Source organism: Mirounga angustirostris, unplaced genomic scaffold (assembly GCF_029215605.1).
Source record: "Mirounga angustirostris isolate CCGP_5_RB_7025 unplaced genomic scaffold, mMirAng1.0.hap1 SCAF_4, whole genome shotgun sequence".
In the NCBI taxonomy this organism is placed as follows: Eukaryota; Metazoa; Chordata; class Mammalia; order Carnivora; family Phocidae; genus Mirounga; species Mirounga angustirostris.
The window spans coordinates 73086467-73109829 of record NW_026991712.1 but is presented as its reverse complement, the minus strand read 5'-3'; the positions used below and the strand labels follow the sequence as shown (position 1 = coordinate 73109829).

Here is a 23363-nt window from a genome sequence, read left to right as displayed (position 1 = left end):
TCAAACTTCTGAGGCTCATTTTCTCATCTGTAAGTGGGGATGTTAGTAAGTGTACCCCTCCCTCATGTGTTATACTAAGTGTAGCAATACTGCTAGGTTAAGTTATGCTCCAATAACCACTGCCTTCTTCTCCCTAAGTGACAGAACCCCTGAACTGGGTGCTTGGATGGCCACCGAAAATAAAGACTACATTTCTTAGCCTCCCCTGTGGCTGGGTTCAAGCTACATTTTGGTCAGTGGGATGTGAGCTGAAGTGATGCGTGCAACTTATAGGTCAAACCCTTAGTGGAAAATGTCCTCCACGTCTCCCCTTTGATCCTCTTCAATGGTGAAATGTGGTTGAAGCAGAGAGCCATCCTCAGTCATGCAGAAGGGGGCACCAAAATTTAGCACAGCGAAGCAACAAGAGAGAATACCCTGCATGCCTGGTCTGTTTGTATACAGGCTGTTAGAGAAGAGAGAAATCAGCTATTTTGTTCAACCTCTGGTATTTTGGTGCAATGTATTACAGCAGCCTAAATTAGTAGCCTAACCTATATCCTCACTTATTCAGTAAGGATTAAAGGAAACATGTGAAAGCAATCCACAAACCATAAATCAACTATATAATTATAGTTATATAGTTATATGTCTCAATAATGACTTAAATCTTTTACAGCTCATCAAATTGTCAACTGTAAAAACTATCTGAATTATGAAAAGACATAAGGTCAGATTAACACAAAACAGATTAGGTCTTGAAATGCAGAGCCAACACTCAAGTATATGTTCAGCCTATCTCAGAGGAGCTGGAATTTGGGATACAAAGTATTCTGCAAAGCAAATAAGTTTTAAGAGTAATCAAAACTTAACCTTGTCTCCACTTATGTCCACTTGACAGCCAGCCTTTTTATGCAGTGTCAGCCACACCACTGAGACACAGTGAGAAAGGGTGGAGTAAACAACAGAGCTATATGGATGCTGGGTGTATTCGTTTCTTAGGGCTGTCATGACAAATTACCATAAACACGGTGGCTTAGAAGGAGAGAAATTTATTTTCTCATAGTCTGGAGGCTCACACATTTCACAGTTTATGAATTGTACTGGCAGTCCAGAATCCAGATACTGGTATTGGTAGGGTTTACTCCTTCTGGAAACTCTAAGGGAGAATTTATTCCATGCCTCTCTTCTAGCTTCCAACAACTGCCAGCAATCTTTGGTGTTCCTTGGCTTATATGCATCACTCCAATCTGTGCCTCTACCCATCCCATCCTCTTATCCTCTGTATGTCTCTGTAATCCCAGTTTCTTATAAGGATACTCTCATTGACTTAAGGACCTACCCTAATTCAGGATGATCTTATCCTGATAATTACCTTAATTACATCTGTAAAGACCTGATTTTCAAATAAGGTCACATTCTGAAGTTGACTGTTATGAGTTTATAGTCCCCCAAAAGATAAGATGAAGTCCTATTCCCCAGCATAGTAGAGTCTGACCTTATTTGGAAATGGGTTTATTGTAGATGTATTTAGCTAAATGAGGCCATGGTGGAGTAGGGTGGGCTCTTTCTAATATGACTGGTGTCTTTATAAGAAGAGAAGTGACACAGAGACAATGATACATAGGCAGAATGCCATGAGGTGTTGAAGGCAGAGACTGGAGTGATGTGTTCACAAACCCAAGGAACACAACAGACTGCTGTCAAACTATTAGAAATTAAGAGAAAAACATGGAAGAATTCTCCCTTATAGGTTTCAGAGAGCACATGTCTCTGCCAACACTTTGACTTTGGACTTCTAGCCTCCAAAACTGTGTTAGACTACATATCTGTTGTTTAAAGACATACAGTTTGTGGGTTTTCTCTTTCTGTTTTTATGGCAACCCTAGGAAGCTAATACAGGGGTGAACATGAATTTGAGGGGGGCATGATTTAACCCACAGCACCTTTGCCATGAGGGCTGCTTTCAACGCTGGCACTGGCAAAATGGATCCTGTCACCATCAAGAACCTCATCATCTTAGAAAACAGTGGAACCAAAAGGCCATAATCCTTGCCCCGTGTTCTTGATGGGAATGACTCATTAAAAGTATGATGAGTCCCTTCAGACTGTCAGTGATGCTTCTTACACCACTAACTCTTTCCCTCAACTTCTCCACCCGGACAACTCATGGCATCATTCTAGACTTGTAACCACAGGCCACACTATCACTGCTATTCAGAAGACCATGGCTAGCCTCTCTGGCAAACTACAGCGTAATGGTTGTGGTGATGCCAAAATGTCATGCCAGTATCCGCTAGCACTGGCAAGGCTTTGGGCGAGGTCATCCTGAGCTGCATGGGAAGCTCTCTGGCATGGTCTTCCACACTCCCAACTCCCAACGTGACGATCAAAGATCTGACTTGCCATCTGCACAAAGCTAACAAACATGACTACATCAAGAAGGTGGGGTAGACAAGGGTCAAATGGAACTCTGAAGAGTGTCCAGGGCTACACTAGAGTTAGCCTGATTAGTAAGACTTTCACCATAACACCATCCAATTTTGACGCTGAGGTTGCCAAGCTGCCATTGCCCTTAACCACCACAACATCAAGCTCATTTCCTGATGTGACAACAGATTTGGCTAAGGCCCCTTGATGGTGGATCTCAGAACCCACATAGAATCCAATGTGTAAGAGCCCTGGACCTTATCCCCAGCAACAGCACAAGAGAAACAGAGAGGAACTCAGCTGCTGGGAAGTCTGTGCCCAACTGTATTCCTCGACATTATCTCTCATTGTCAGTCAGTTTCTATCCTCTAAAGAAAGGTTAGAAAGCTCTGCTTCATCATATAGTATCATATCCAACAACAAAATCCTCACTGTATCCAATGAAAGAGTGAGAGGTATGCTAGGGGATTGACTTTAATAATTAGTGAGCTACAGCTGAGATTGTGACAGGACAGTAAGTACTATAGATGAATGATTTAATAACATTAACTCTTGAAAGCTCTAGTGCATTTCTTACCTGTATATTCAGAAAATGGCTTATGTATCACTCCTAGCACAGGTTTACCATTCACAGCCACACATACCATAGTAGTGACATACTTTCGAAGATCCTCTATGAAGAAAAAGAACACAAAAACCCAATAACAGAAATTATTAAAATAATTTAAAATTTTAGTTTTAAATTTGAAAATCAAGTCAAATACTTAGAATAGTCCCTGCACAAGATATGCACTCACTAAATATTATCACTAGTGTATGATCAGGCCAATTCTGGTTTAGAAAAAATTATTAAAAAAACCCTCAATATTCCCTATTTCTATTACCTACTTCTGCAAAATATTTTCTAATTTCAGTTACTACTAGACACCTTGTATCTTCCTCCTATTCTCCAAATAGTTACCTACTGACTGTCTATTACGGTCAAGTTCAGTGCTTAAGGACTAGGATACAAAGATGAAAAAGCGGAAGGCCCCACATTCAGAGAACTTACTATCTAGAAGGAGGGCACATAGATAAGCAATTAACTACCATATACACCAACAAAAGAGAGAAAAAGCAGGAATTGGTTATCTCTGGGTAAGAAACAAGGCATTAGAGAGGAGCTACAGAAATGAAATCTGACCTAGGACTAGGTAAAAAAACAAAAGAAAATGGAGATGAGGGCAGTAATTCTCTGTTTTCCTACTTAATTACCCCTGGGTGCCTAGGATTTACTATTCTGAATTCCAAAGATAGATGTATACGCAATAAAACCTAAATTCCCCAAATCACAAGTAAATATTGTATTCTGGCTATATAAATAAATACCTGAACTCACACCTCAATATATAACTCCATCTATAAACAAACACTTCAATAAATAGATGTCTAATAGGAATGATTTTGCTGTGACTGCTAAAAATCTCCCTTCTCTGAAGGATCAGTGAAACAGTGAATCGCTATCATCAATAGGAGTATGCCACAATATACTGGTTTTGGGGCTGGGGGTAAAGGTTGAGAATAACTGATCCAGTTCAAAGGTTTCATATCGCATTGCGTTAATCCAGTTGTCTGTCTTAAAATCTAATTGGAAAAGTTGTGTAAGATCGGTAACGTATTTACCACCAAGTATATACTAACTGCCTTTGTTCTGGTTCTCTAATATATAATGGCAATCTGAAGTTTGAGATCAATTTTTTTTTTTTTTAAAGATTTTATATATTCATTTGAGACACAGAGATACACAGAGAGAGAGAGCATGAGCAGGGAGAGAGGCAGAGGGAGAGGGAGAAGCAGGCTCCCCGCTGAGCCAGGAGCTCGATGTGGGGCTCGATCCCAGGACCCTGGGATCATGACCTGAGCCGAAGGCAGACGCTTAACCATCTGAGCCACCCAGGCGCCCTGAGATCAATTTTAATGTAAAGTCACCTGTATATTCCTGTGTAGCATCAAGTGGATCGATCCAGACAGTAACACTTTCTGCTGGTACCTCTTTAGGGGTGGCTATTTCCTTCAGGACGTCCTCAGGAATCTTACGATCCCATAAGATAACCTCCTGATCAGCTGCATCCACATGTTCCTCAGTATTTATCTGCACCAAAAATAGATGACAGTTAAAAAATTTAGAAAGAAAAAAATGCCACCTGAGAAAACACAAAAGAGAAAAACATTTCAGACCAAATCACACAAACTGAAAGTAGGTAAATCAGTATTTTTATTTTGAAGCATTTCACTGTAAAATGGACACATATAAAAGAAATTCCAGCAACATCTGGTCTTCAAGTACCTTCCAATCCAATATTCAAGCTGTCTGTTGCCGAAGACAGAGAATCCAATTATAGAAAAATACAGAGAAACTAAGAAACAAACTATTTAAAGCTTAATGATATTTATAAAAAACAGTAGATCTAAAGTGTGAAAATAGACTGACAATATTATGGAACATTGAACTGAATGCAATCAACTATAAGAGGAAAAGAAAAGGGACAATGGACTTAAAAGAAATATGCCTTAAAACAGAGAAATGATGAATGCTAAGAGACACAATATTCTAGAAAAGTAATCATCTAAAATATACCTTTGATCAATAGAAAAAAGAAACCTGGAAATAATGAAATAGATCATAAACTAGTACATTATAAAATGTAAACAAAACTGAGACGGGTAATCCAAAAGGACAAAAAAAAGATCAGTCTTCTCTTCATTATAAACCAAAGGTATGTCACAGGATAAAATGCTGAAGTCAAATTTTCTATTTTTATTTACTAGGAAACAATGTTAAAATATAAAATAAATCTGATTTATCATAAGATATGTAAAGGTGTGGGTGAGTAGAAAACCACTGCTTTCAACAGTGAGCTTCTTAATGAATACTTAAAATACATTTTGGTTTATAAAACAATGATTTAATGTGTTAGAATTTTATTTACCTTTGTAAATAAAGGACATACCAATGAGGCAAATCTAAGAACTGACTGTGTTTTAAGAATGAGGTTAATAACAGACTGTCAACCTTATTTAAATACTACCTTATCAAAAGACTCCCTCTATCAAATCATAACATACACATGCAAGAAAAAATGTCCCCAAGATGGGAATTTCCAGTAGAAAGACTGGAGCAGGACAGGCTTTTGGGTGCTATGCTTTCTGACAAGCTCCCTTTCTTTTTTTTTTTTTTAAAGATTTTATTTATTTTTCAACAGAGAGAGAGACAGTGAGAGAGGGAACACAAGCAGGGGGAGTGGGAGAGGGAGAGGGAGAAGCAGGCTTCCCGCTGAGCAGGGAGCCCGATGTGGGACTGGGTCCCAGGACCCTGGGATCATGACCGAGCTGAAGGCAGACGGACAAGCTCCCTTTCCACAGCAGATCACTGTGTTTATACTGCATGTGATTCCATGCCCAGACCCCAAACTAGAGTGTCAAAGTGATTATAACACTGACACCTATATAAGTAAAAAGTCACACACGGTGAAAACCCTACAAATACCAGCAATCTCTGGAAAGTGCCTTGACATATCCCAAATTGTCAGGGAGAAAGTTAAAAATAGTAATATTCCAGAAACATTAAGCCACTTAAATCAAAAAATATTTTTAATACGGTGTAAACATCCAATCCATCCATTCACTTATTCCTTTATCAATTCTGCAAATGTTTACTGATTGCCAGTTCCAGGGCCTGATGTGTAACAGTGATCAATGTGAGACAAAAATCTCTGCCCTTGTGGAGCTTAGCAGAAATTCTGGAGAAGGAGATAAACAATAAACAAGATACATAAGTAAAATGTGATATGCTGAATAGTGACAACAAGGAGACATAGAATGTAGCAGGGAAGAGTGTGCTGTAGGACAGAAGAAGGGTTATTCTTTAAGATAGGGTGCCTGGGATTATTCATACTAGCCAAAAATTATAAACTACCAAATGTCCATCAACAGATGAATGGATAGACAAAATGTGGTACATCCATACAATGAAATGTTAGTCAGCCAAAAAAAAAAAAGTACTACTCATACTATAGCACTGATGAACCCCCAAAATATGCTAAGTGAAATAAACAAGAAACAAGACATCACATACTAGATGATTCCATTTATGTGAAATGTCTGTAACAGGCAAATCTATGGAGTCAGTTGATTAGTGGTTGCCTGGGGTAAGGGTGGGAACAGAGATTAGCAGTAATTGGGCACAGGTATATCATTAGGGCGATGAAAATGTTCTAAAACTGATTAATGACAAAAGTTGCACACCTTGGCAAATCTAAAAACTACTGAACTGGACATTTGCAATGGGCAAATTATAGGATATGCAAAATATGCTGCAAAAAAGTTGCTGTTTGTTTTCAAAGATAGGGCAGCTAAGGAAAAGGTGGTATTAGAATGACAATTTAAAGGAGGTGAGCCTAGCAGGCATCTATCTAAAGGCACCTTCCAGCCCATGGGAGTAAAAATGCAAAGGCCCTGAGGTGGGAGTGTGCCTGTTATACTCAGAGCAAGCAAGGAGGCCAGTAGGGCTAGAGTAGAGTAAGCCAAAAAGAAAGGAGCTGAGTAAACCAAGAAGAAAGGATGAGGTTTGACAATAATGGAAACCCAATGGTGAAGGACACTGCAGGCATGACACAGAGTAAGCTGCCCTCCATCATAACCTCTGTTAACAATGTACAGAGTGTCTTAGCCATTGCAGAAAGCTAAAGGAGGGTGGCCTACGTAGGGAGGTACAGAGATAGAAAGGAAGAAGCGAAATCGTAACATACAACTGGTGAAAATCCAAAAGAACTTGTAGATAAATTACAGAATAACACCAAAGTCTCTAGATATATAAGATCAATATTTAACAATCAATTGCACTTCTTATATACCAGAGACAAATACTAAAAGTATTTAACATAAAAATGGAAGCCACTTAAACAAAAGAAGTAAATTCTCCAGACATAAAACTACCCAAGATGTGCAAAAGCACTATGGAGAACATTCTCCATTCTCAACTCTCAATTCTCCTATCAGTAAATCTATAGATTTAATGAAAACTCCAATCAAAACCCCACAGATTTGTTTGTTTTTTAATCCCTTCTTGGAAAAAGAGCAAGCCATTTTGGTGAAAGAAAGGAAAAAAAAAAAAAAGAAAGAAAGAAATATCATGGTGGGAGGACTTTCCTGACCAGATATCAAGACTTACTATTAACTTATTATGTTAGACTACTAAGACTGTGGCACTGGTGACATATTTGGCTCTTCCCCCCCAGCTTCACTGAGAAAACTATACATATATACATACATATAAATATATGTGTAAAGTGTACAGTGTGATAATGTGATATATGTATATACTATAAAATGATTACCATAATCAAGGTAATTAATGCATCTATCACTTATTTACTTTTTTCTTTTGTGGTGAGAATGCTTAAGATCTACTCTTGAAGCAAATTTCAAGTATATGATACAGTATTATTAACCATAACCATCTGACTGTATATTTGATGCTCAGAACTTACTCATCTTAGTCATAACTAAAAGTTTACACCCTTAGACCAACATCTCCATTCCCTCATTCCCTAGACTTTGGCAATCACCATTTTAATCACTGTTTCTATGAGCTCAACATTTTTTTTTTTTTTAGATTCCACATATTAGTGATACCACACAATACTTTCTCTGTGTGGCTTACTTCACTTAGTATAATGCCCTCCAGGTTCAACCATGTTATCCCAAGTGGCAGGATTTCCTTCTTTTTAATGGCAGAATAACATTTCAGTGTGTGTGTGTGTATACACATACTTATGTGTATATATACACACACACACACATACATACATATATACCCTTTTTCTTTATCCATTCACCTACTGACAGACACTTAACTAATCATTTCCGTATTTTTGCTATTGTGACTATTGCCACAATGAACATGGGAGTGCAAATATCTCCAGATACTAATTTCATTTAGATATATATCCAGAAGTAGGATTGCTGGATCATATGGTAGTTCTGTTTTTAATTTTTTGAGGAACCTCCATTCTGCTTTCCATAATGGCTATACTCATTTACATTCCCACCAATGGGGTAAAAATTCTCTTTTCTCCACATGCTTGCCAACATTGACCTCTTGTCTAATAATAGCCATCCTAACAGGTGAAGTAATATCTCAGTTGTATTTTAGATTTGTATTTCCCTGATGATTAGTGATGTTGAACACCTTTTCATATAACTGACAGTCATTTGTAGGTCTTCTTTGGAAAAATGTATATTCAGGTCCTTTGCCCATTTTTTATTGGATTACTTATTCTTTTGCTATTGAATTGAATGAATTCCTTATATAATTTAGATATTAGCCCATCAGATACATTGTTTACAAATATGTTCTGTCATTCCATAGTTGCCTTTTCCTTTAGTTGTTTCCTTTGCTGTGCAGCTTTCTAACTTGATGTTGTTTCACTTGTTTATTTTTGCTTTTTTTTTTTTTTAGAGGGTGGGGCAATAGAGAGGGAGAGAGAAAATCTTAAGCAGGTACCATGCTAGGCGGGGCTCAATCTCACAACCCTGAGATCATGACCTGAGCCTAAATCAAGAGTTGGATGCTTTGACCAACTGACAGACCCAGGTGCCCCTATTTTTGCTTTTGATTTCTGTACTTTTAGTGTCTTTTCCAAAAAAATCATTGCTAAGACCAGTATCAAAGAGCTTTATGGTTTCAGGTGGTATGTTTAAATTTTTTGTGCATTTTGAGTTAGCTTCTGTTGAGAGTTGTAAGATAGGGATCCAGTTTTATTCTTTTGCATATAGATAACCAGTTTTCCCAGCACCTTTATTGAGGAACCTATCTTTTTCCTGTAGTATGTTCTTGATGCCTTGTCAAAGATTAGTTAAACGTGTATGTGTGGATTTATTTCTATATTCTATTCCTTTGGTCTGTGTGTATGTTTTATGTCACTACAGTATTGTTTTGATTACTATAGCTTTGTAATTAATTTTAAGTCAGGAAATGTGATGCCTCCAGCTTTGTCCTTCTTGCTTAAAATTGCTTCAGCTACTTGGGTCTTTTCTGGTTCCATGTGAATTTTGGATTATTTACTCTATATCATTGAAAACTGCCATTGGAATTTTGATAGGGATTGCACTAAATGTGTAGATTGCTTTGAGCAGCATGGACAATTTAACAACACTAATTCTTCTAATCCAAGACATGCAACATCTTTCCATTTGTGTCTTCTTAAATTACTTTTACCAATGACTTAGTTTTCAGTGTACAGATCTTTCACCTCCTTAAATTTATTCTTAAGTATTTTATTGTTTTTGATCCTGGAATGATAAATTTGATAAATGGAATTTTCTTAATTCCTCTTTCAAATAGTTCATTGTTATTAATGTTTTGTTTTTTGTTTGTTGATTTTGTATCCTACAACTTTATAGGGTTATTATTATTAGTTCCAATAGTATTTTGTTAAAAATTTTAGTTTTCTATATGTAAAAATCATGTCCTCTGCACACAATTTTACTTCTTCCTTTCTGATTTGGATGCATTTTATTTCTTTTATTTACCTAACTGCTCCAGCTAGGACTTCCAGTACTATGTTGAATGGAAGTGCTAAGTGGACATCCTTGTCTTCCTGATGTTAGAAGAAAAGCTTTTAGATTTTCATGAATGGGTATCATGTTAGCTGTGGGCTTGTCACATATGGCCTTTATTACATTGAGGTGTATTTCTATACCTAATTTGTTGAGTTTTTTTATCATGAAAAAATGTTGAATTTTGTCAAATGCTTTTTATATTTATATTGTTATACTGAGATAATCATGTGATTTTTATCTTTCATTCTGTTAATGTGGTATATCACACTGATCAATTTTCATATATGTAAACCGTCCTTCAACCCAGGGATAAATCCCACTTGATCATGGTGTTTGATCCTTTTAATGTCTATTGAATTCAGTTTGCTTGTATTCTCTTGAGGATTTTTGCATGTTATGTTCATGAGGAATAATGGCCCGTGATTTTCTTTTCTTGTAGTGCCCCTGCATAGCTTTGGTATTAGGGTAATGCTGGCTTCATAAAATGAGTTTGGAAGTATTCCATCCTCTTCAGTTTGGGGGAAGAATTTGAAAGGATTGGTATTAATTTTCCTTTAAATGTTTGGTAGATCAGTGAAGACACCTAGTTCTGGGATTTTCTTTACTGGGAAGTTGATTAATGATTCAATGTCCTTATAGGTTGGTTCAGGTATTCTATTTCTTCATGATTCAGTCTTAGTATGTTGTATGTTTCTAGGAACTGATCCGTTTCTTCTAGGTTATCGAATTTGTTGGCCTATAATTATTCATAGTAGTCTCTCATGATCATTTGCATTTTGTAGTATCAGGTGTAATGCTTATGCTTTCATTTCTGAATTTATATATTTGAAACCTTTTATCTCCGACTAGCTAAAGGTTTGTCAATCTAATCTTTTTAAAAAAAACAGCTCTTAGTTGGTATTTTCTATTGCTTTTCTAGTCTCTATTTCTGCTCTGACCTTTGTTACTTCCTTCCTTCTGCTAACTTTGAGCTTAGTTTGCTCTTTTTCTAGTTCCTTAAGGTATAAATTAGTTCATTAGGTATAATGAAATCTTTCGTTTTTCTTAATGTAAGCACTTATCATTATAAATTTCCCTTTTAGAACTGCTTTTGCTGCATCCCATAAGTTTTGGTATGTTGTACTTCCATTTTTGTTAATTTTTAGAGGGAGAAAGAGAAAGGGGGAGGCAGAGGGAGAGAATCTTAAGTAGGCTCTGAGCTGAGTGCAGGACTCGATCTCACAACCTTGAGATCATGACGTGAGCCAAAATCAAGAGTCGGACACTTAACCAACTGAGCCACCCAGGTGCCCCTTTTTTGTTAATTTCAAGATTTTTTTTTTTCATTTCCCTTTTGATTTCTTCTTGAACCCATTGGTTGTTCAAGGGTATATTGTTTAATTTTCATATATTTATGCATCTTCCAGTTTTTGTCCTGTCATTGACTTCTAGTTTTACACCACTGTGGTCAAAAAACACTTATGATTATGATTTCTTTTTTAAGATTTTATTTATTTGAGAGAGTGAGAGAGAGACCACAAGAGGGGGGTAGGGTCAGAGTGAGAAGCAGACTCCCCGCCAAGCAGGGAGCCTGATGTGGGACTCAATCCTGGGACTCCGGGATCATGACCTGAGCCGAAGGCAGTTGCTTAACCAACTAAGCCACCCAGGCGCCCTCTGATTATGATTTTAATCTTCAATTTGTTAGGACCTTTTTTCTGGCCTTACATGGTATCTACCCTGGAGAGTATTCCATATGAGCTTGAGAAGAATGTGTATTCTGCTACTGTTGGATGAAATGGTCTGTATATATCTGACAGTGCCTTTATCAATTTGAAGTGTAGTGCAAGTTATTTCCTTACTGATGATCTGTCTAGATGATCTATCCATTGGTGAAAGTGAGGTATTGAAATCTTTACTATTATTGCATTGCTGTCTGTTTCTGTCCTCAGATCTATATTTGCCCAATATATTTAGTGCTCTGATGTTGGGTACATATGTATTTACAATTGTTTTATCTTCTTGATAAACCGACCCTTTTATCATTACATAAATTCTTCTTTGTCTCTTGTCAAGAGTTTTTTACTCAAAGTCTATTTTGTCTGATAGCAGTATAGCTATCCTGTTCTCTTTGGGGTTCCATTTGCATGGAATATTTTTTTTCCATCCCTTCACTCTGATCTTATGTGTGTCTCTAATGTGTTTCTCTTGTAGCCAGCATGCAGTTGGTCTTTTTTTTTTCAATCCATTCACCTGCTCTGTTTTTTGATTGGAGAATTTAGTTCATCTACATTTCAAATAATTATTAGTAAGTGTGGACTTACTAATGCCATCTTGTTAATTGCTTCCTTGTTTTTTGTAGCTTCTTTGTTCCTTCCTTACTCTCTAGCTGTCTTCCTTTGTGATTTAATGATTTCCCATGGTGGTATCCTTTGTCTATCAGAGGTTTTTGCCTTGTGGTTATCATGAGACTTACATAAAATATCTTATAGTTATAACAGTCTATTTTAAGTTGATAACAACTTAACTTTGATTGCATATGAACTCTTCCCTCTTTTACTCCCTCCACAACATGTTTTTGATATAACGTATTTTTATATTCCATATCCATTAACAAACTTTTGTAGCTATAGTTTTAAAGAATACTCGTCTTTTAACTTTTATATTAGAGTTAAATGATTTACACACCACTATTACATTAGAATACGCTGAATTTCACTATATACTTACCAGTGAGTTTTATACTTTGTTTTCACATTATTATTTAGCATCCTTTCATTTCAGCTTGAAGAACTCCCTTTAACATTTCTTGTAAGGCAGGTTTAGTCATTTATTTGTCTGGGAAAGTCTTTATTCTGCATTTCTGAAGGAGAGTGCTACAAGGTAAATTAAGTGTTCTTGGTTGGCAGGTTTTTTTTGTTTTTTCCTTCAGCACTTTGAATAGATCATCCTACTCTCTCCTGGCCTATAGAACTTCTGATGAAATATTTGCTGATAGCTTTATGGGGGTTCCCTTGTATCAGATGAGTTTCTTTTCTATTGCTTTCAAAATTCTGTCTTTGATTTTTGACAGTTTTATTATAATGTATCTCAATAAAGTCCTCTTTGAGTTGAATTTGTGGACCTATGAGCTTCACGTAGCTAGATGTTCCTATCTCCCCTGATTTGGGAAGTTTTCAGCCACCATTCCTTTAAATAAACTTTCTGCCCTTTTCTCTCTCTCTCCTCCTCTGGGACTCCCAAAATGTAAATAGTTATACTTGATGGTGCCCCATAATGCACACAGGCTTTCTTCACTTGTTTTATTTTCTTTTTTCTCTGTTGACTGGATGATTTCAAATGATCTGTTTCTGAGTTTGTGGATTCCTTCTTCTGCTTGATCAAGTCTTCTGCCAATTCTCTCTACTGCATTTTCATTTCTTGTATTCTTCAGCTCTAAAATTTCTAGTGTTTTTTTTAACTTCTCTTTGTTGTTATCTCTCCTTTTGTTCATGTATTGTTTTCCTGATTTCTTTGAGTTGTCTATGTTCTCTTAAGCTCAATGAACTTCCTTAAAACAATTATTTTGAATTGACAATTTGTAGATCTCTATTTGGGGGCTGGGGGTCTAGTTACTAGGAAATTATGTTCCTTTGGCAATGCTGTATTTCCTTACTTTTTTTTTGTATTCCTTGAAGTCTTGCATTGCTGCCTTCACATCTGAAGAAGGAGTTATCTCCCCTAGTCTTTACTGACTGGCCTTGGGAGAGAGCTATCTTACCTTGAGTCTGATGTGGGATTCTGAGGCTTTCTCTGACCTCTTCTATGGATGTACCTTCTACACACTTTTTGTTCCCTCCTGGAGGGCATTAAGATTATATGCTTTGTCTCAATCCCACAAAGCCAGGTCAGGCTTGTTTTCTTTAGCGTGGTACCCTGAAATACTCAAGTCTGTGAACCTTTTCCCAATTCCGCAGTTATGCTGGCTTTCTGCACTTGTTTGCCAGCCATTTGCAAAGGCTCTGTCTCACCATCTACAGGAGCACACGCTAAAATCAGGCCAACGTGGGTGAGTGGGGTGGGTTTGGGCAAGGCATATAGAGTGTTGAGGGGGACTGTGAGCCAGTTGAGGGGATCTGAGGGTAAGGACTCCTCAGTGGCTCGTGGGCAGCCTTCCTGATGGATATCTATGAAGAGATTCATAGCATCCCTTTGGAGTTCTGAGCCCTGGTTTATGTGCCCACAGCCTCTCCCAACCCCTCAGCCTTAAAGATCACTTTAGTAATACAGGTGACAAGAGACAGAAGTGGATTCCTTGGGCAGGGTCCTGCTTGGCTGGGAAAGCCAGGACTCACTCACACACTCCTGTGGGTGAAATTGCAGGCTGCACGGGTCTCTCCTGGCATTGACCTTGATGGAGGGGTGATGCAAGCAAAGTGAAAATATCCCTCTTACTCTCATCAATGCATCTATTCTTAAGATTTAAAAAAAAATTTTTTTTATTTTTTTGGCCCCAATGGTATACTGGAACTTCTCTGCTGGACTCCCAGACTCCTACAAAGGAACTCTTGTCTGTGAATGAGTACCCAAATCAATGTCCTGTGAGGGTATGACAGTAGAGAACCCCTATTCTACCATCTTGCAGACATCAATTTAAAGTACTTTGGATTTAGGGCCCATGCACTTAATAATAAACAGTGCTAAGCTACATCAGATGAATGAATGTAAGAGTAACACCATGCAAACATCACAGAATAAACTTAAACAACAAATGTGACTACCAGAAACAACAAAGTAGTTTACAAACTACAAACCCCTGCAGTTTACAAAAATGGCAATGCCAAGTCTAGGAAGCAACTACTGTGCCTTATGATCAAGATTTTTGCCTAAAGTTCAAGTCAGCTTCTCCATATCCTTTCAATGTAGTATGACCTAACAAATTATAGAACTGTATTTGAAAACATCTTTCCTGAGAGTCAGGTTAGTAAGAAACAAATGGAGCAAGAGAACAAAAACATCAGCACGATGTCCTCATCTACTTTTGCACAACTGCTATTTGTAACCTGCCACTATCATTACACACCTACAAATTGAATAAATCCTGTAAATAGCCTTGAAAACAGCTGGTAAGATCAAGATCAGTAAGTCTATCTCAATTCTTTTCCACATTTCACCAGCCAGTAAGTCCTGGAAATTCTACCTCCCAATTCTAAATACATGAAATTATGTATACCAAGCAAATCTTGATTTAAACTACCATCTATCTCTCACTTGGATTTCTAAAATAGCCTTCGATCGCTCTGGTCTCCTATAATGGATTCACTGATGCATTCATTCATTCATTCATTCAACAACTATTAATGACCACATATTCTAAACTTTTTTGGGCACTAGGATAAAATAATGAACAAAATGGACAAAATCATTGCCTTTATGGAGCTTCCCTTTGCAACCCAGCAACGTGCCATCTTCCTAAATCAGAGTATTGTCACCCCCTGCTTAAAACCTGCCAACGGTTTCTCATTACACAGAAATAAAATCCAGACGCCTTACCATCACCTACAAAGTGAGGCCTGGATGATTTGGCCCCAGTACCCTTTCTCTTTTGGCATCCTTATTTCCTACACTCCAGACATGTTTTTTCTGGTCCCTTGGCCTCAGGGCCTTTGTACTTGTACTCTTCTGCTATATACACTTTTCCCAAATCTCTTCATGCTAGCCTGCTTCTTATCATTCAGATCTCAGTTCAAATGACAAAGCCTTACAATGGCCTGCCCTGACTACCATGGCCAACGAAGAAGCGCCCACTCACTCTCCTGACATGGTTTTATTTTTCTTCTTCAAAACCTTTATCAGTATCTGAAATCAGTTTATTTGTTCACATGTGTACCATCTATTCTGATCCACCAGAACTTAAGTTTTATGAGTTCTAGGACACAATTTCCTTCACACTGTAGCCACATCCCACTGCCTAAGCCAGTGTCTGGCCCAGTAGGTGTTGAATAAATACTTCTGCATTGACAACATTATTCTTTGCCAATGTACTTTCATTTCTTCCCCATAACCATTTCCGTTCAATCTGTTCTCCCTCCCTCATTGCTACTGCCTGTCTCAGTCCTCAACAGGGAACTGAAGAATAGGAAAGCAAGACTTCAAAACACAATTAATGCTATTCACATGAAATTGCGGGTACTTTGGGGTTGAAGAGGCTTTTGGTTAATGCTTTAAGAAGGCACCAACTACTGCATTTCTCCGTAAATCATAAGATCATAAAGTTTTTAGATATAGTGCCTCGCACTGTGCCTATCACACAGCGAACACTCAATAACTATTTTCTAAATGGATGTCTTCTTCCACCTTTTTAGAAGCATTTTACTATCAATACCATCTTTCAAACATATACCTATAATTAATTAAACATGTTCTAGTGTCTCACATCTTAAAAACACCAAAAAAAAAAAAAAAAAAATCCATAGAAACTTGTCTTAGTCCCATATAAGACCCCAGCCAAGCTCCTTAGAAGTCCAATTTCTTAAAAGCTTTGTCTTTACTACCTCCATTGTCCCCTGTCCCATCTTTTTCAATTTTGCTCCCTTTCCATCAAGCCACCAAGCAAGCTCTCACAAAGTTCACCAATGACCATTCACCATACAGGACCATCATTAAGAGTATGTTCTGTCATTGCCAGCTCCTCAATTTATTGGGAATGTGACTTACCTAGACTAGCCACCTAATCTTTCTGAGCTGCTAGAAGTGGATGATAAATATATCTTCCTACTGGGTTCGCTGGATGAATTAATGAAATAGAATAGGTAAAACAAACAAGCTTAGCATAGTGCTTAACACAGAGTAAGCTTTTAATAAAAACTGGCTGCTATTATTATTAAATGATTATTTTCTATTTTGTTACCCTTGGCCTTAGGCCCTTGATCTTCCCCTTTCACACTATATTCTTTCCATAAGCAATCCTGTCCACAATGGGTTCCAATTAATATCACAACAATAATGACTCACAAATTCATATTTCAAGTTCAGATGCCGCTTCAGAGCTTCAGACCCAAATATTCAAATACCTCCTTAACATGTCCCCTTGGCCATATCAAAGACAACTCTAACTTCATAAGTCTAATAAGATGGCACTCATGATCTGCCCCCTTGGACAGGTCATCCCTCACTCTTCTTTATCTCCAGCAACACACCAATTGCGAAAGCCAGATTCAGATATAGAATCGTATCCTCTGTAACATCCTTAGGAATTCTCTCATCTCTTTCGAATTCTATCTTCTCTACAAACATACCCCCAAATTAAAATGTATCATCTCTCTCTTGAAAAACCCTCCTAACTAGTCTACTCCCTCCAAACTATTCTCCAAGCATCAACTCTGAGGCCTTCTAATCATTCAAAATACTGCAGGTTAGTTAAAAGTACACTGTAGTCATACCTCCTATACTGCCTTAATATATAGAATTAAACAGACCTGAGATGATTCTAAGACCATGAAGTGAATCTCTCTGCAGGCCTAACATTATTTTCTAGCTGTCTAAAGTTTGGTAAGTTATTTAGCCTCTCCAAGCCTCAATTTCTGTATCTGCAGAATGGAGGCAATAGTACTTGACTTCCTATACTGTTGTCAAGAATACATTAATAAAGGAAATAAAAAGCTTAAAAGCTTAATTCAGTGCTTGCTACTTACTGAGAACTAAATACATGTTAGCTAGTAAACCAAGCTGAGCATAACTTTCCCATTGCCTGAGTTCTGGTCCTCATCTCCTGCACAGCCTATTTTAACATACCCCTAACTGGTCTCACCCACCTCCAAATGCCCACAGCCCAAACAAAGCATACTGCAGGCTTCAAGAAAAGTCAGGTAAATCTGGTCTTCTTTAGTACTTTAGGATTAAAGTAAAGATCAGGTCCAAACCTCTTTGAGTTTGGCATACCATCCAGCCCCTGCTTACCTTCCTCATTTCTTCCAGTCATTTCCCCCAATGTGCATCAGATTCAGACCCATCAGGATACTTGAATTTATTATACTACCACCTCTATTGGGCCAGCTCCTTTCAACCTGATTTTCTTCTGTCTGCGATGCTTATGTCTGCACTAATTATCAAATTACCAGTTATCTAGATTTTAAAGAAGAGGAAACTGTAGCTCAAAGAAGTGAAATGACTGGCCAGGATCACATAGGTGGGTGACTGGCCAAGGCAAGTGTTCCTTTTTTTTTTTTTTTTTAATTTTATTTATTTATTTGAGAGAGAGAGGGAGGGAGGTAGAGCACGAGCACGCACAGGCAGGGGGAGCAGCAGGCAGAGGGAGAGGGAGAAGCAAGCTCCCCGCTGAGCAGGGAGCCTGACAAGGGGCTCGATCCCAGGACCCTGGGATCATGACCTGAGCCGAAAGCAGACCTTTAACCGACTGAGCCACCCAGGCGCCCCTCAAGATAGGTGTTCTCAGCAGTATATTAGCACTTCTCAGACTTTTCCAATGAGCAGTCCTATGGAGAGAAGAATTTAACTCCCATCCTAGAGGTCAAGGAAAGCATAGACCCAAGACTCCAACCAGCTTGGAATACCATGCTTTAACTTCAAATAAAATGAATCATTTTCAAAATCAAAAACTTTGAACAAGTAAAGTTGAGGACATAGAGCTTCTCACATTGAGAGTTCCGTGTTAAACTGAAACTATAAATCCAAATTTGTATGTTCTGTGGCTATAAATCACTCCAAAACCTATGGTCAGCCTTCATTTTCTTCACTATTCAGAAGGATATAATTACAGACAATATCATACAAATGGCTGCAGTTACTATTACTTTCTTACAATAAAATCAAGCATAGAGTGTTTAGGAAGAGGAGAAAGACTGCCCTGAGGACTCTCCCAAAATCCCTAACATAAGAAAGGCTGAAGACAAAAGGAAATCCAGGGACAAACTTGGGAGTTTTCTTAGGAAAACACTCACTTCTGCAGAGTAGGGCTTCTCAACCAGGGCACCAACTGAAAACTTAGGCTAGATCATTCTTTGTTATGGAGAGCTGTCCTGTGCATTGTGGGCTCTTTACGGTCTACCTACTAGATGCCAATAGCATTCCACCCCCAGTTGTGACAAGCAAAAATCTCCAAACTTTGCCAAATGTCCCCCAAGGGTAAAACCACTCCCACTTGAGTACTCCAGAGTGTACAGAGATATACATCTGGTATATCCTTGTACTGAGAAGTAAACATCAGGAGAGCTCAAGCTTCTGATTCTAGACAGGAAAATCGTGGGAGAAAATAAGAGACCTCTCCCTATTTGCACAGGGCACCAGGTAAAAGAAGGAAGTATTTGTGGTTTCTCAATGCTAATTTTCCATAAGGAAGTCAACTGAGTGGGATTTGACTTAAATTCCTTAACAAAAAAATCCAGGTGAGGCTTCAAAAACAACCAGACATTTTAGACTGTATTCTGGGTGCTGCAGGACAAGAGGGAAGAAAAGAATCAGGGCTGAGTTTCTACTTAGATGACAATATTTGGCCTCTAGTCTAACAACATAGTGATAGAAGGAGGCAGCTCAACATGACACCACGCTACTTTGACACTGTATAAATGAACATAACCTCCTCTACTCCAGCAAAAGTCCAACACTAAAGATATACATGTGAACATTCAAACAATCACAAGAAAACAAGAAGTTATTTTACATAAAGGCAGAGCCTTCAACATCTGCAATTCTGAAAGCCTAGCTTTTATGTTTAATAGGATGCAGCTCACCACCCTTGGCAGCTATTCCCTTAGCATTTGTTAATAAGTGAGAAAACAAATGCAGAATCCTGTGGAGGTTACCCAAAGCAAAAGGTTTGGTAGGGGTGGGGTGGAGTTCACATGTGAATACACATGCACACACTTCCATGTTTTTGGTATTTAAGAATATTTTTGTTTTTACCCTTAAAAAAAAAATTCAACTCTGCTTGATATATTTTATTACTACTGCTTTTTAATCTTCTACAATTTTATGTTTTGCCCCAGGAAATTATACTATAAATTTGAAGTAGCCTCCTAAAGATCTAGCTAAAATGAAGAATTAGATAGTTCATGTAAACTATGGAGTGTCATGAGCCTCGGATTTCCCATCCGTAAACTGGCATAAATAAAATTTACTTCTTTTTTTTTTTTTTTTTTTTTAAAGATTTTATTTATTGGGCGCCTGGGTGGCTCAGTTGGTTAAGCGACTGCCTTCGGCTCAGGTCACGATCCTGGAGTCCCTGGATCGAGTCCCGCATCGGGCTCCCTGCTCAGCAGGGGGTCTGCTTCTCCCTCTGTCCTCTTCCCTCTTGTGCTCTCTGTCTCTCATTCTCTCTCTCTCAAATAAATAAATAAAATCTTTAAAAAAAAAAAAAGATTTTTTTTCTACTGTTTTAACTATTCTCCATCAGCTTCTCTGAAACTCCTGTTTCTTCCACAAACTCTGAAAAGAACACGTGTTTTGGAGAAAGAAAATACTTTAGAAGCACATCTTAACATCTATGCAAATACAAGGTAAGTATTATTTGTGATGATAAAGTAGGGTAGGGCAAAAGAAAAATATGTTTGGTGTTTTGTTTGAGAATTCTCCTGTCAATTACAGCTGATTGCCAGCAGCTCACCATATGAAGCCAATGTTCCTTCCCCTGCAAAAAAAAAATTTTTAAGGAAATAAAAAGTAAGAAAAAATGACAGAGGACAGAAGAGAACCAAAACAATAATATGACAGACCGAAAGGAAGGTTACACAAGATAAGTAAATTCTACAATGACAATATTCTCCTAACTCTTCCAATAACAACAGTAAAAGGTCAGATACCTTCCAAAGAAGTTGGGGTTTAGATTTCACTGTATCTAATTAACAGAATTCCACTGGAAACAATTTTTCTTCCCAGTAGCCAAAATCTACTGTCAGGTGAGTTAACACTATACACTCATAAAGTATTGCTACACTATGCTAAACTCTTCCTCTGGAATTACAACTTTTTTTTTTTTTAAGTTTTATTCATTCAACAGCAGCTCCCCTAAAATGAATTTTAAAAGTACTAATAACAAATTCAAAATTCTGGATTTATCTAAGAAAATGTCAATTTCTTCCCCCAGAAACCTACCCAAATAAAAGGCAAAGGTTCTTCAATTCTCATTCTCTGGAGAAAATACCAGGTAGACGGCTGAAATGAAGTTGCTGGGAAATATACTTCCAAACACTTCTTTAAAGAGCCCCCAAAATACATGCCATTAAGAGATCATTCTACCCCTAAAGTAAATCATGAGCATACCCCCCCACAAATGCCCTGCATATTAACAGCTCCACAACAAGACTTCCACAGTTCTTGGCCCTCAATTAGCTCCTGGTAGATCCGGCAGAAAACGTGTATTCCATAGTCACAACCCTTCCAGCAATTACATCAAGGAGGGATAGAGGGCCATGGGGGCTCTAGTCCAACCCCTTCGTTTTAGAAAAGGGCCTGCAGTAAGGAATGAAGTTAACTTTCACAGCCTTCTGATATCAAGGCCCACCCAGAACCGAGAGCTCCAGCTCCCAGGTACAAGCATGAACACATAGCCCGGGAGGGGCCAGAGGGCAAAGGCTCTGAGTCAGACTACCGGCAACCTCACCCATCTCACCCGCCAGCTGTTTGTACGACCCTGAGCACCTAAACTTCGCCTCTCAATTTCCACATCTGCAAAATGGGGGTCAGGACCCCACGACCTGGGGCCGTCGGAAGAGTCAAGGCGCTGGGAACTCGCTCCGAGGCTCCCCCGCTCATCCGCTCCCAGCGCGCCCAGCGCTCGTGGCACCCACCTGCACGTTAGGGAAGGCGGTCTTGAGCAGGTAGAACATCTTGCGGTTGGACAGCACGTCCCCGCTGGTCATCTTGTCCTCGGCTCCCTCGCGCGTCTTCCCCTTGGACTTCTCGTGGAGGACGTTGCTCTCGCGGACGCGCCTCACTTCGTCGCCGCCGCGAACAGCGGCCAACACCGACACGGCCAGCATCTCGCGGAGGTCCACCGTGCCCCCATCGGCCGCGGCTGCGGGCCCCGCCGCCCCGCCGCCGCCTGGCTCGCCGCCGAGGCCGAAGAGGCTGAAGCGGCCGGCCAGAAAGCCCGAGTACAGGTGGTAGAGCACGCCGAGCCCCAGCAGGCAGAACACGGCCACCCCCAGCGGGGACAGGCGGATGCCCATAGGGGCCATGGCGCGGGAGGCCGGGGCTCGGGGCGCCGGCCCTCACAGGCCTCCCCGCGCCCGCCGCCGCCGCCGCCGCGCTCCCGGGCCGGGCGCCGCGCGTCCTACACCGGCGTCCGCTCGCCGGCGCCCGCGCGCCCCATTGCTCCCTCCCGGGAAAGGCCGAGCCGCGCCGAGAAGCCCACCGTCGCCGTGCCGCGCGCCCAACTGCCCCGGGCAGCGCGGTCCCGGCTTTTCAGCCGGCCAGCGGGACTCACTTCCACGTTAGCCAACGGCTACGAGGTGAAAGGGGAGCGTGGGTGTGTATCCGGGTTACGCGAGGGGGGCGGGGCGGGGTGGGGCGATATAGGCTCCGCCCTCGGGGCGGGGTGACCCTGGGGGCGGGGCGGCGGGCGGCGAGCCCGGGGAGCCGCCGGATTGCTCCTCCTCTTTCAGTCAGGATGGAGCAGTGTTCGGGTTTTTGAATCGTTCTTGCTTGTGACGGGGCAATTTTCCATGCAGGGAAGGTGCTGAGTGCCCTGTGCAATTTTAAATTAAATCTCCCTTCGAACGAAGATGTATGGCTGACATAAGTTCTAGCCGTTATTTTAGTCTAGACGTCCCATCACTCTCAAATTATTGACGAACGGAGGAAATTACAAGCCATTTTCAGAGAGATCGGTATCCTTTTTTCTCCGGCGCTTGTGTAGGTAGACAGAGCCTGTAGCTTTAAATCGCTGCTCTGCCCTGGGAGAGGTGGGCAGTGAACGGTGCTAGAGAATTTCACTTGGCTGTTTGGTGTATTGGTCTCTCTGTGGTTATCTAAATGTGCATGCATTTACATCTGTATGTTTATATAGATTTTAACCTATACCTCCATCTGCCAGACTATAAACCATCCTTTATGCGACTGAAAAACATGGCTTGATTCTGGACTTTCATAATGAAAGAAAACGCTCGGAACTTCTCTCATTTCTTTTTTCTCTCTTTCTTTTTTTTTTTTTTAGGATACTTTACACGTACTTTACACGAAGAGGAAAGGTCTGCGAAAGCCCATTTGATACAAAGATTATCACAGGATGGTCAGTCAATCTAGAATACGTAACCTTTGAGTCAATATAGGCCCTCCAAATGTACTTGCAGAAGCCTGTAACAGATATAACTGCCTTCTATGCCACTTAAATTAGCAGTCATAGTGAATACTTACTAAATTTTAGCAAGTATTATAAT

The 23363-nt window shown here is 39.5% G+C and overlaps 1 protein-coding gene across 1 annotated transcript in view; it reads right to left on the bottom strand.

Annotated features, from left to right (window-relative positions):
* The window catches only part of BPNT2 (3'(2'), 5'-bisphosphate nucleotidase 2), a 37699-nt gene extending 15254 nt beyond the window's left edge, over nt 1–22445 (bottom strand). Inside the window, exons 1-3 of the mRNA XM_045896532.2 lie at nt 21774–22445; nt 4378–4540; nt 2987–3082 (exon numbers count right to left, since the gene is read on the bottom strand). Of these exons, the coding sequence (XP_045752488.1) occupies nt 2987–3082; nt 4378–4540; nt 21774–22163 (649 nt within the window). The 5' untranslated portion in view covers nt 22164–22445. The remainder of the gene's footprint in view (nt 1–2986; nt 3083–4377; nt 4541–21773) is intronic.
* Nucleotides 22446–23363: the final 918 nt, after the last annotated feature.